At 43.8% G+C, this 14,078-nt stretch overlaps 1 protein-coding gene across 1 annotated transcript in view; it reads right to left on the reverse strand.

The window, feature by feature from the left end:
* FBXW8 (F-box and WD repeat domain containing 8) overlaps positions 1 to 14,078 on the reverse strand; it is a 104,837-nt gene that overhangs the window by 30,795 nt on the left and 59,964 nt on the right. Inside the window, exons 6-7 of the mRNA XM_036276245.1 lie at positions 7,443 to 7,639; positions 3,916 to 4,122 (exon numbers count right to left, since the gene is read on the reverse strand). Coding sequence (XP_036132138.1) covers positions 3,916 to 4,122; positions 7,443 to 7,639 — 404 coding nt within the window. The remainder of the gene's footprint in view (positions 1 to 3,915; positions 4,123 to 7,442; positions 7,640 to 14,078) is intronic.

Raw genomic sequence — 14,078 nt, forward strand, 5'->3', positions numbered from 1 at the left:
ACTTTCCAAGGGACACCTTCTATGGAGGCAACAGCCATGAAAATTATAAAGGCGTGGACCCCTTTGACCCAGCAAGTCTACTCTGAGGAACTGACCCTACAAATACATCCAGGTGGGCCAACGGGGGTTCACAAGTGCAAAGGGCCAAGAGCAATGTAACACACATCGAAGGGGGACTAGCCGAATTAATTAAGGCACATTCACAGGTGCAGTACCATCAAGTTGCAAATAAAACAAAACCACCACCACCAAGCACCAAAGAGTGTGTCATAAGAAATGATGAAATGATCTTTAGGAGCTTCTGTTGCAGGGAAAAGCAAGGTGCAGGACAACAATATAGTATTTTATCATTTATATTTTTTTAAAAGAGGGGACTGAGGGCATGTCTGAGTAATTTGCTTCCATGCATAACATATCTCTAGAAGGATGCATGAGAAACTGGCGACACTGATTTGGATCCAGGAAAAGAAACTGGGTGGCAGGTTGGAAGGAGTGGGAAGGGGTCATCCCACAGCACACCCTTCCTTTGCGTATCTTTTGCTTTCTGAATCAGGTGATTAAGAGCACTCTTTTAAAAGCACTCTTTTAATAAAATGTTTAAAGATCTGATCTTTTAACAAAGAGTGAAAATAGATAATGGCCATTTGTTTCTATGACTCTTCTTGGGCACAGAAAATGCTGGCGATTCCAAGTGTGGTCCCTAGTCCTGGCCTCTGAAATTCAAGCCTGGGAATCTCTGTGCCATAAGCAGACCAAGATGTACAGAGCGTGAACTCTCTGATCCTTCCTAAGTGAGCTGGAAAGGAGTAAGCCAGGTGTATTCACAAACCCGTTCTTTTTTTTTTAAATTGTAACTCGAGGACATTTTTCCATTTTTTGTTCAGATAAAGTGGGAGGGAGAGAGAGAGAGAAACATCGACGTGAAAGGGACACATCGAGTGGCTGCCACCCACATGACCAACCAGGTCCGGGGACAAACTTCAACCGAGGCACACACCCTTAGCGGGAACCGAACCTCTCTCTGGACCACAGGCTGATGGTCCAACCGCAGAGCCAAATCGGCCAGGGCCACAAACCGGTTCTTAAGGTTAAATAGATACATTTTGCTATATCACTTAATTCTGTCTCCTTGGGGAACTGCTTATTAACAGAGCTAGGTTACTTGACAAGCAGCTTGCTGAAACCTGTGCACGAGGCATCTCACACCCAGTGCCAGGCCCACAACTGGGGCCCTGCAGGATCTGTGCTGAACACACGACGGCTGGCTGGCTGGATATACGGACGGGTGCATCTGAACCATTGTTATCTGATGCTCAGACAGCTGTGGTGCCTATAAAATGCTAATGTGATCATCATATGGGGCAGGGATATTCTCCAACTAAACAAAAATAACACCTCTGGAGTACTTCTACAGGTCAGGGAAATTTCAGTTTCCGACTCAAATGTATTCTACATCAACATTCAGACTTCACTGTCTGCTTTTATCACAGTTAATCAATAATGGACGACAGCTAAACCCCGGTTCTGTATCAGGTACAAACGAAGATAAACCAAATTCTCTGTTCTCATAAAGCCTTCATCTGATTCCGAGTGATACACGCCAGAGGCACAGACACAAACCCCCATGTGGATGTAGCTCCAGGCAAATTCGATCGCTAATCATCTCACACCAACCTAATAAAATGTGCTGGGACCCCCGCCGCCAGGCCAGGCACAGGCACAGCCGACACACGGCATGCACACGCAGAGCGACACTGAGCCCCGTGCACAGATCTGGGTGGGAATCACGGTATCACATTATAGGAGAGCAGCAGGATGACATGACTTAATTCACACAGAGACACTACATGACGATTACGTTTCTCAAAAACACAGGTTCTTCGGGGGAAGCAGAAAATCTATTAAATACAATCAGATGGGAAGTCCTGCCTCAGCAAAAATAAGGAAAGTTTCATAGATAAAAGCTTGACTTCCCTCACATCCGGGTGGGTGGCATTCGTGTTGGAGAAACATCTCAGCACATTATTAATTACTAAAGCAACCAGCCACCCACAAGTGTTTGGAGGCTTCTGTTGTACTCACAACACATTTGGATGAAATCCTGTCAGATTTCAAAGGATACTTCAACAACTTCTTGTAGTAAATTTACTTCCACTCTTAATTTTAAAATATCAATGCAACACAACAGTTACAAGTTATTTGAGGGAATATAGACTTTTAAAAATAAATTTTCATAAAATTAAAGAATTAATCAGCAGATTCTTATAATTAATGCTTTTAATTGGGTTGGAAATTTTCAGAGGCATCCAAAACAGTGCCTACACACCATCAATATCTAAAGGATGCTCCCAGTCTGATCTTGTATTGAACTGAACACAACTGGTTTCTCAAATATATCCACTATGATTGTATCAAAATATACAGCTGTATAGAAATAAATGTACTTAGATAAGACAAAGAGAAACAGGACCTGCCAGATGAAAAATTTACTGAAAATATGAAAAAATGTAAACCAGGCTAGTATGACACACATCTATCCCCTCACTACACTGAGAACTTGGGAGAAAAATGAGATAACCCACACTTGAAAGCATAATGGATGAAAAATTAGAAAGCAAATATGCAATCTTTCTTCTCTCAACAAATGAGCTCACCAGGGATCGGAAAAGAAAGTTTTCTCAAAGCCCGAGAAAGGAAACCGCCTTAGGAAACCAACTGCTGTCTCCTCCCCCCACTTCCCAGGAAGACAAAATGCAGGAGCTATATCATCACCGACTTTTCAGCTAACAAACGCTGAATGTGCTCCAACAAGACAGCCTGCCTTGAGCACAAAGGGAGTCCCTTCTCACACAGAGACTGCAGTAAGCCACATGAATTTTCTACTGCTTTATCTATCCTCTTGGATGAAGAATATATCAATGGAATCCAGAATGCTTTGATTTTTTTGAGTACTTACTAAATTGCAAAACCAGTGAACACCTAGATAAATGAGGCCTGACCATATAGGTACTTATACGTTAGGGGAAACAGGATGTAAAAATCACAGTGATGATTAACTATCACACGCCAGGCATTATGCTTAAAGCTTTATATACACATTTTCATTTAATCTGACAATTCTATGAAGCAGGTACTGTTATGAACCCCCTTTTACAAATGAGGAAACTGAGGCATAAGGCCATACAGGGTAGTGGGTAGGGGGCTGGAACTGGACCATGTGCATCCAGAGCCTGGTTCCTCTCCCGGTCACAATACTGCCATATGGAGAAAGGCCTCCTTCCTCAGGAGAAGGATGCTGTCAGAGAAGTTTCTTTCCAGAGATTACACCACTGCCAGAGGGGTCAAGAGCAGGCCAATTGGAGAAAAAAACAAAACAAAACAAAACTTGATCCCTCTCTTCCCTGACTCCAATGGAGGAAAAAGAGACTTCCCTAAATCAGCTTTAAGACTTTTTTAAGACCAAGTGCTCGGCCTACAGTCAGGATAGTACAATGCTAGGTAGTGATAAAATTTAGTTATCATGCAAAGAATTTCAATTAAAAATTTGCTTTGGGCTCAAAGAGTATCAGAGGTATTTTCATGCACTGTTGGTGAGAATGTAAATGTTGATGCAACCATTGTTCTACAAAGATATGTTTTCAGTGTATAAATGTACCTAGAGATGCAGAAATTTTTTTCTAGATGGATTCTATTAGAAACTATTAATAGTTTCATCTCAAAGTGGGTTAGGTGAAAGGAGGAGAAAGGAAACAATTACTTTCATTTCATATCCTTTTCAAGTGCTTGAATTAATTTTTTACCATGCTAAATATATATTTCCCAAATACATCTCAGAGCTTTAATATTTTTTAATTGCCTTCTAAAAATGAAAGTTGATGTTCTATTATGTTAATTGCACATCCTGCTATTTTGTACCTTGTTCCCTTCGTGCACCCATCCAAGACTCTTCACTCCAAAAGCAGCCTGGTTGGCTGAGACATCTAGACAGGTGACAGGCTGGCCATAGACGTAATGGAGGGTTCTGGCAGAGTCGTCAGCCTTTAGCAGGTATACCAGATCTCCAGCAGTGGCTACTGCCACAGGGTACCTTCCAGTATCTGGAACTATTTCAAGGTAGTCAACCTGGAAAAGGGTAAGAGTTGTTTAGTCCTTCAGGTCCCACCTACAGTTCATCCTGATTTGGCAAAATATATATATATATATATATATATATATATATATATATATATATGTACATACAGTTCCTCCTACACATCAATAAGACCAGCAACCCCACAGAAGAAGATGGGTAAAGGGGCCGTTCATAGGAAATGAAACACAGTTCTTAGATAAATGAAAAGTTGCTTGTTGCAAAAGAAACACAATGCATTCCTAATAAGAAAACTACAAAGTAAAAATTCACCAAGAGACCATTTTCACTTGTCATACCAGTAAGGACAAACAGTCTGCTACCACTGGGGTGGAAGTGAAGGGCACGAGGACACATACGGGTCCCACTGTGGCTGGTGGGAGTAACCCGATCCGACATCTACAGAGGGAAAGCGGCAACACATTCCACAACGTCAAATGCATCTATGCTCTGACCCAGCAAGTCCCTTCTAGGACTTTACTTACAAATAAACTCACATTTATGCAAAACGATGTGTACAAGGTTATTTGCTATAGCATTATTTTGTCATCACTAAAAACTGGAAAAAGCTAAACTTGCGTTACTAAGGGACTAATTAGATAACTTATAACCCATCTATGTGCTGGAATACCACATAGTCATATAAAGAAAGGATGAAGACATTCTTTGTGAACTGATATACACATGATCATTTCTTTTATTTTTTTAATCCTCACCAGAGGACATCTTTCCATTTTTGTTCAGATAGAGTGTGTGTGTGGGGGGGGGGGGGGGGGAAAGAGAGAGAGAGAGAAACATCAATGTGAAAGGGACACATCAAGTGGTTGCCACCCACATGACCCAACCAGGGCCGGGGACAAACTGCAACCGAGGTACATGCCCTTAGTGGGAACCGAACCCGGGTCTCTCTGGACCGTAGGCCGACACTCTAACCGCTGAGCCAAACCAGCCAGGGCCACACATGATCATTTCTAAGGTAAATTTTGGAGAAAAGCAAGAAAACAAGGTAACAGGATTCACAGTGTGCTAACGTGCGTACAGGTGGGCAGAGGAAGCACCTAATGTACTTGGCTTGTACATGCATAAATCTTCTAAACATGGCTGCTTTCAAAGAGGGAAATGAGTTGAGGGGTAGAGTAGAAGTGACATTTTTCACTGTAAATTTTATTTTTTTCTTTGGAAATTTTTTTTTTTTTTGGTACGTGCCCCTAGCAAGAACCGAACCCGGGACTCTCTGGTCCGCAGGCCGATGCTCCAACCGCTGAGCCAAACCGGCCAGGGCCACTGTAAATTTAACTGAGTCTTTCAAATTCTGAACCATGAAGATGTAATAACTGTTCAAAAAAAAATTTTTTTTTTACCAGAAATGGGATAAAATTCACTCAGTTCCAAATGGGCAAAAATCACATATTAACATGTGTGCAAAAATGAAAAATGTGTTGCCAAAAGGTTAAGTGTCTGAGTTATCTGCTCTGCCCTGGTTTCAACACCATCGAGAGCAGGAGGGCCAGACCAACAGCCTTCTTATACCACCGCAGTACCCGTCGGCCACACTGCCACCACCTCCTCCAGGCTGCATGCGCGTGAAGAGGTCCCTTCAAGAGCCATTTGCTTTTCTAGGCCCCTCAATGGCACACTTCCTCCGAGTGCCGTTCACCACCGCTTCTCATCTCCCTGAGTAAACTGGGAGGACGAAAGCAGAGGGTGAGCCACGACGTGTAATGGTGAAAATCCACGGTGTAAAAGGACAGCACTGCCCGGTAATAAGCCTGATGAGTCCCAAAGCTTGAATCCTGAGGGCTGTCCAGAGGAGCTGCAGGCGGAGAGTAAACATCTGGGTGACTGCTGATCCTCGGGCCCAGCAGCGAGAGTGGCGCCCCACTCCGCAGCAGCAGGCCCGCGCACAGGAGGCATGTCCAGGCTGACATCCCTCCCCCAGCGTGGGCCTGCTCCCACTGCGATTCAGGAAGCCATCGGGGGAGCAAGAACGGCCCGGCACTACGGTGGAGCCTTCCCAGGGACAACGCATTCTGTGGCAACCCTCATCCAGGGTGAGAAGTAAAAATGATTCTAAAAATCATTTCTTACTTTCCTAAAACTGACATCCTCAGTCCAGCCATTTAATTTCATCTTCATGTTGGATTTTGGACAGACCACGAGGCTCAGATTGACAGTGGCTGTGCCATTTGCTGGGAGCTGTAAAACTACTTCAAAAAGCCTCCAGTCTGTGCCAGGTTGCCACCGTATTGCCAAAGCAGGATTTACATTTTACAGAGGGACTCACATCTTAAGTAATTGTCTGAGTTCATATAATTATTGTCAGTCTGCAGCGCTCTTTAGTCAGAGACCAGATAATAAGCACAGTGGTAGTTGTGAAAGCAAACAAATATGGTACTTTCACATTTTTCTAATAAAACCCAAGATGGGATAACAGCCTCAGGCAGTTTTAGGGAACAGTACACCCAAACTGCAGAGATTGGATCATTAAAGGGACAAGAAGCTTATGGAGGTGAAGCAGTAACACGTGGCTTTTTAGTTATTCAAGTCTAACAAGATTTCTAGCAGGAGGCAAGGGAGAGGAATAGGATTTGTTCCAGGTCAGGCCATCAATTTATTATTCAATGTTGGCTCTCTGTTCACTCTCCTACTAGTGCCAAAATCAAGTTTATTTAAATTAAATCCAAATTCAGCATGGACAGATTTAAACTCTTCCTTCTACCACTAAATCATCTCCTACCATTCGAATGCAGAGGCTCACGTACAACTAGACTCTTTAAGGCTAGCTCTGCTTCACATGTGACAACCCGAAACATGGCTACAAAATAACACTGACCTAATCTATTTTCAGAGTTACTCTGAGTTGCAGGTGAGAAACACTTGGGGTGAAGGAAGTTGAGGATGGAAACCCCCTTGCCATAAGGCCCAGGATGATACTACTGAGCCCATTTTCACTTATAAATCTGGCCAAAAGCTGACCGTAGAGTGTCCAGGGGGGTACATCCTGTGAAAGTGAAAGAGGATGAGGACCACAGCAATGAGAAACTCTAGCCCTTAAGTCAGCCCTGGGGTCCGAATCACAACGTCTTAGCTCTGTGACTGGGGCAGGTCCATTCACTGCTCCACATTTCCACTGGCTTCCTGGTAAACAGGGAGAACGATAGCACCTATTTTGTGAGACTGTAGTAAGATTCATGGATGTGAGGCCCACAGGGAGTCCTAAGTGAATGGGAGCTGCCAACATCATTATGATGTTGTTTACATTAGATTCAGAGGTTCTAAGAATGAAAAATAAAATGACCAGACTAAAGCTCACCAGTTTCTGAACTTCAAATTCTGCAGCTATTTGCCAATATCCCTCCTCGTTGGGGCGCAACATCACAACGTCGAAAGCAGAAGCTGTGGCAACAGTGGCATCGTCCTGGCTGAGGGCCAGCGCCTGTATTCTCGCATCATGCTCCAGGCGGTGAATAGGATACTTTCCAGTCCTTAGATCCCAAATATTAAGAAATCCTATGTAGAAAAAAAAATGCAGTAACCATTTTAAATTCACCTCATATGCACAATTATGAGATAACAACTGTTTAATGTAACAAGTGTCGGCGAGGGTGTGGAGAAAAGGGGATCCTAGTACACTGCTGGTAGGAATGCAGACTGGTGCAGCCACTATGGAAAACACTATGGTGTTACTTCAAAAAATTAAAAATTGAATTGCCATTTGACCCAGTGATCCCATTTCTAGGAATATACCCTAAGAAGCCTGAAACACCAATCAGAAAGAATGTATGTATGCCCATGTTCATAGGAGCACTATTTACAATAGCTAAGATCTGGAAACAGCCCATGTGTCCATCAGTAAACAAATGGATTAAAAAGCAGTGGTACATATACACAATAGAGTACTATGCAGCTGTAAGAAAGAAAGATCTCTTATCCTTTGAGACAACATGGAGGACCCTGGAGAGTATTATCCTAAGCAAAACAAGCCAAGGAGAGAAAGACAAATATCACATGATCTCATTTATTTGTGGAATATAATGAAAATAACAGTCTGAGGAACAGGGTAGACCCAGAGATGTGGAAGTAGGGTACAGACTGACAACACTTAGAAGAGGAGGTAGAGGAGGAAGTAAGAGATAAACCACAGAACTTATATGCATGTACACATAACCGATGGACATGGACAACAAGGCTGGGGATGGGGTTGGGGGGATGGAGAGGAGGGTGTCAATGGGGGAAAAGAAATAAACATCTATAACAAAAATAAATAAAAATAAATAAATAAAAGAAAAATTATAGCACTTCCGGTCAAGATGGTACATAGGTAAACGCGGTATCGGGTCCTCCCACAACCACATCAAAGTTACAACTAAACTACAGAACAACCATCATTCAAAACCGCCTGAAATCGTCTGAATGGAAGTCCTACAACTACAGAATTAAAGCAACAGCCACATCCAGACTGGTAGGAGGGGCGGAGGCGGAGGGGCGGAGGGGCGGAGGCGGACGGGCTGGTCCCACACCCATGTGTGGCGGATAAAAATCAGGAGGACACCTCGACTGGGAAGGTCCTCCCTGAGGACTGAGGGGTCCCTGTCCCACACCAAGTGCCCTGCTCAGGGTTCCAGTGCCAGGAAGAGAATCCCCATAACTTCTGGCTGGAAAAACCAGCAGAAACTGAGGCTGAGGGAGGCTGAGGCAGCTGGAGCCCCAGGAAGTTCCTCTTAAAGGGCCCGCACACTCGGACTTGCACCCTCCAGGCTCCAGCATGGGGGAAGCAACTTGAAAGGCACCAGAGACATACAGGGGAAGAACTGAGTTGTCTAGCATTGGAGTGAGGGCTGGAGAGGTGGCTTTCTCCTGGACAGAAGTGCTATCAGAGGCCTTTGTTCCTTTGGTGAGCCCTTCCCTGGGGCGGCAGACAGAAGCCATATCTGGGACTTCCGCAACCTGGCTCACACTGGTTGCCCCGCCCTGGTGATTCCCTGAGGCCCCGCCTCACCCAACTTTCAGGCCCACCCAAGCTGTTTCCAGTTGCTTTACCATAGGATTGGCCTGTCTTGGATCCTGCTTCAGGTTTTCTTAAATTCTTTCAAACAAGCAGCTTCTGGTCTCAGCTAGCCCCATGCCTCTCATCAAGTAATACACAGAAACAAACACAGGGAGGCAGACAAAATGAGGATACAAAAAAACAGATCCCAAATGAAAGAACAGAACAAAACTCCAGGAAAAGAATTAAGTGAAATGGAGATAAGCAACCTAACAGATGCAGAGTTCTGCTTATAAGGATGCTCAATGAACTTAGTGAGGGCTCAAGAGCATAAAAAAGGACCAGTAAGAAAGAAAGGATGGCCCTGGCCGGTATGGCTCAGCGGTTAAAGCGTCAGCCTGCGGTCCAGAGAGATCCGGGTTCAGTTCCCGCTAAAGGCATGTACCTCGGTTGCAGTTTGTCCCCAGCCCTGGTTGGTCGTGCAGGTGGCAGCCACTCGATGTGTCCCTTTCACATCGATGTTTCTCTCTCTCTCTCCCTCCTGCTCTATCTGAACAAAGAATGAAAAAGTGTCCTCGGGTGAGGATTTAAAAAAAAAAAAAAGAAAGAAAGAAAGGATGCACAGTCAGAAATGAAGGAGGCACTAACTGAAATAAAAAAAATTTACACAGATTCAATAGTAGAGTAGGTAAAGCCAAGAAGCAAAGCATCGATTTGGAATATAAGGAAGCAAAAAATAGCCAATCAGAACAGCAAAAAGAAAAAGGAATCCAAAAAAATGAGAATAGTGTAAGGAGCCTCTGGGACAACTCCAAGCGTGCCAACATTCGCATCTTGGGGGTGCCAGAAGGAGAAGAGAGAGAAAAAGAAATCAAAACCCTATTTGAAACAATAATGGCAGAAAACTTCCCTAACTTGGTGAAGGAAACAGACATACAAGTCCAGGAAGCACAGAGAATCCCAAACAAGATGAACCCCAAGGGGCCCACACCAAGACATATCATCACCAAAATGCAAAAAGTTCAAGACAAAGAGAGAATCTTAAAAGCAGCAAGAGAAAAGCAGTTAGTTACCTACAAGGGAGTTGCCATAAGACTGTCAGCTGATTTCTCAAAAGAAACTTTGCAGGCCAGAAGGGAGTGGCAAGAAATATTCAGAATGATGCCCTGGTTGGTTTGGTCAGAGCGTCAGCCTGTGGTCCAGAGAGACCTGGATGTGGTTCCCGCTGAGGGCATGTACCTCAGTTGCAGTTTGTCCCCGGCCCTGGTTGGGTCATGCGGGTGCAGCCACTCGATGTGTCCCTTTCACGTCGATGTTTCTCTCTCTCTCTCCCGCTCTGTCTGAACAAAAAATGGAAAAATGTCCTCGAGTGAGGATGAAAAAACAAACAAACAAAAACCGTGAGCTTGACTTTCCCACACTTGTTAAAAACCCTGATTCTACCACACCCCCTCTCTCTAGCACCCTGAATGCTGCTCCCCAGATGAATTCCTCTTATACACACTGGCCACGTCTCTGCCTTTCTCAAACTGTCCAGGGCAGTGATCTCCAGGTCAGTGATCTCCCAGTGCAGACCCTGGACCGTCAGCATCACCTGGGGCCTGTTAGAAATGCAAATTCTCAGTTGGAGCAAAAGCTCAAATTTGAGAACCAGTGGTCTACAGGAACCTACACTTTCTACAGATATAGGCCCTTCTCTGTATTTCTAATGCCATTTATTCTTTTTCTCAGCAAATAGTTTCTTTTTTACCGTTCTTATCCACTAAGCTAGTTCCTTTCCCTTGAAGGTTTACCCAAGAAAATAATTATTTTCTGTACATGCTGGATAATGTTCTGTTCCAACTCCAACTGATCATATTTTTTCAAAATTCACAGAAAGAATTTGTGGAGATAACAGTCTGTGGCTATTTGTTCGAGTAGGTCCAGCCCCACTGCTTGCTAGCTGCAGGCCTTGGGTGAGTTACTTAAAGCAGTGAGACTGTTTCCTCACTTGTAAAACTGAAGACGATTTACCTATCACACAGGACTGGTGGGCTGATTAAAGGAGATAAACCATATAAAATGTTGGAGACAGATCAATCATTTATTTTTATGTATTCTACAGTTCCTGCTGTATTGTAAAGCATAATCTATTAATAACACTAATTTCCTCTACTGTTCACCCATAAATCCAGCCCTATCACCTATAACTTCCTATTACCTAAAACAGATAAAATGTTTCATGTTTTTTCTGTGATCCACCTTCCCTTATTCTTGCCTTGTTCTTCACCTTTAAACAATAAATGCTTTGAACTTACAATCTTACTATAAAGTATCCTTCAGCACTGAGTAAATATAGTCAGAAGAAAACAACACATTTGGGCTGCTTTGCAAGACTTTCAAGCAGTCAGTAGACTTAAGCAGGTGATTACAAATCAAAGCAGAGCTTTCAAGTTAAATGTTGCTTCATATGTAAAACAGAGCATACTCAGTATCTCGAATACAAGAATGGCAATAAACTTTGGGGATAAGCAGATCGCAAAAGGCTCCACAACACGTTCCTCAGCAAACATTTCGGTAAATTCTCTCCAATCTGACTAGGAAGAAACAGACACGCAGCAGAAGATGCCAATGGCTCTGCACATTATAGGAGACAGGCGCGTTTCAAGATGTGCCTCCTCCAAATATTTCCGCATTGGCATTTGTTGGGAGACATCATGATCGGTAGTAAAGAGAAATAAAAGGTGCTACTTCCATAGAGCTTTCCAATGTTCAGACGTTTTAATCTGTCTACTCTAATCCAGTGCTCACTTCTGTCTTGGGAGGAGCATCCACCCTTAGCCTCCTTTTTCAAAAGAGAAGAAACGGAAGCTCTGCGTGCTTAAACCTCCGTCCAAAGCCACTTGATACGTGATGAGGCTGGGCTGGAACTGAGCTAGAAAAGTGCAGGATGAGCAGCTGCATTCACAAGTGCATAAAATAACTATGAGAGCGATGAGCGACTGAGTAGACTCGCCTTGGGTTCTGCCAAGTGTGGAAGTTATTTAGCCACAGCTCACTCTAAGCACACATGGAGTTTATCTATAAACACATTTTTCATTATTAATCAAGTATTGGTTTTGTTGGCATCATTTTTCCCAACAGAACTGTATGCAATAAAATAGCCTTCACCACAGGTCGAGTTTCACAGAACTACCCTAAGAAGGGGCTCTTTGGGAAATACATTCTAGGGCTCCACCAATTTAATTCTCTCTGAATGCCTGCTGTGCCACCATCTTTGTTCTTTGCCCTAGTCAGCTGGGAAGCGTAGAACTTGGTCGGAGCCTCACCTGTCAATGGTGCCATGATCATTTGCACGGTCCTCCAGGCCACTTTACAGTACACAAACATTTAGGACTGTTATGTCCTCTTTATGAACTGACCCTTGATTATATGAAACAACATTTTTTTCTTGTTGTTAATCCTCACCCGAGGATATTTTTCCATTGATTTTTAGATAGAGTGAGAGAGACAAACACTGATGTGAGAGAGACACATCAAATGATTGCCTCCCACATGGCTGAAAATCAAACCTGCAACCCAGGTATGTGCCCTTGACTGGGAATCAAACCGATGACCCTTTGGTCTGAGGACCTACTCTAACCACTGAGCCAAACTGGCTAGGGCTGAAACATCCTTCTTTATCTCTGTGCTCTGACATGGACTTTGCCTGATACTGATATTGCACTCCAGCATTCTTTCCATTAGTGTTAGCACGGTATATACCTTCTCATACTTTCACTTTGCCATGCCTTTATATTTAAAGTGGATTTCCTGTAAATGGCATATAGCTGGTCTTGCTATTTATTGAGTTGTTTAGACCATTTATCCTTCCTATGATGACTGGTAAGAATGGCTTTAATCTACCCATTTTTCTGTTTGTTTTCTATTTGTCCCATGGGTTCTTTGCGCCTTCCCTCGTCTTTCTGTTTTAGTTCCTCTGTTGGCTTATTAGCCAAAACCCTTTGTTGTCCTATTTCAGTGGTGGCTTTAGGCTTTAGCACACCTCTGTAACTTACTGCGGTCTACCCTCAGTGCCACGACAGCGCCTCTCAGGCAGTGTACGGACTTCCCAGCAGCCTACTGCCATCTCCTTCCTCCCAGGCTTTGTGCTATTGGTGTCAGATTTCTTCCTTTTTTTTAATCCTCACCCAAGGATATTCTTCCATTGCTTTTTAGAGAAAATGGAAGGGCTCTGGCCGGTCTGGCTCAATGGTTATAGCATCGGCCCGCGGAACAGAGAGTCCCGGGTTCAGTTCCCACTAAGGGCACGTACCTCAGTTGCAGTTCGTCCCCGGCCCAGGTTGGGGTCATGTGGGTGGCAACCAGTTGATGTGTCTCTCTCACATCAATGTTTCTCTCTCTCTCTCTTCCTCCCTCTCTCCCTCCCACTCTATCTCAAGATAAATGCAAAAAAAAAAAATGTTCTCAGGTGAGGACAAAAAATATATATATTAAAATAGAGATCATAGAAGGGAGGGAGGGAGAGAAACATCAATGTGAGAGAGACACATTGATTGGTTGCCTCCTGCATGACCCCAACTGGGACCGGGGATCCAACCTGCAACCCAGGACACGCCCTTGACTGAAATTGAACCTGCAACCCTCTGGTCCACGGGCCGACACGCTAACCACTGAACCAGCCAGGGCTCTTGTCATACAACTTATTTCTACATGTTATAAACCTTACATATGTTATTATTTTTATATAAGCAGACCATTATCTTTTAAAGAGACTTAAATAAGGATAAAAGCCATTTACATTTACCCCTGTAATTACCACTTCTAGTGCTCTGGCAACATCACTTTTATTAAATCCATGCCCTGGCCAGTTTTGTTCAGCGGTTAGAGCATCCGCCTGTGGTCCAGAGAGACCTGGCTTTGGTTCCCACTAAGGGCACGTATCTCAGTTGCAGTTTGTCCCCGGCCCTGGTTGGGTCGTGT

The sequence above is a fragment of the Molossus molossus genome, unplaced genomic scaffold (assembly GCF_014108415.1).
Source record: "Molossus molossus isolate mMolMol1 unplaced genomic scaffold, mMolMol1.p scaffold_m16_p_22, whole genome shotgun sequence".
Taxonomy (NCBI): Eukaryota; Metazoa; Chordata; class Mammalia; order Chiroptera; family Molossidae; genus Molossus; species Molossus molossus.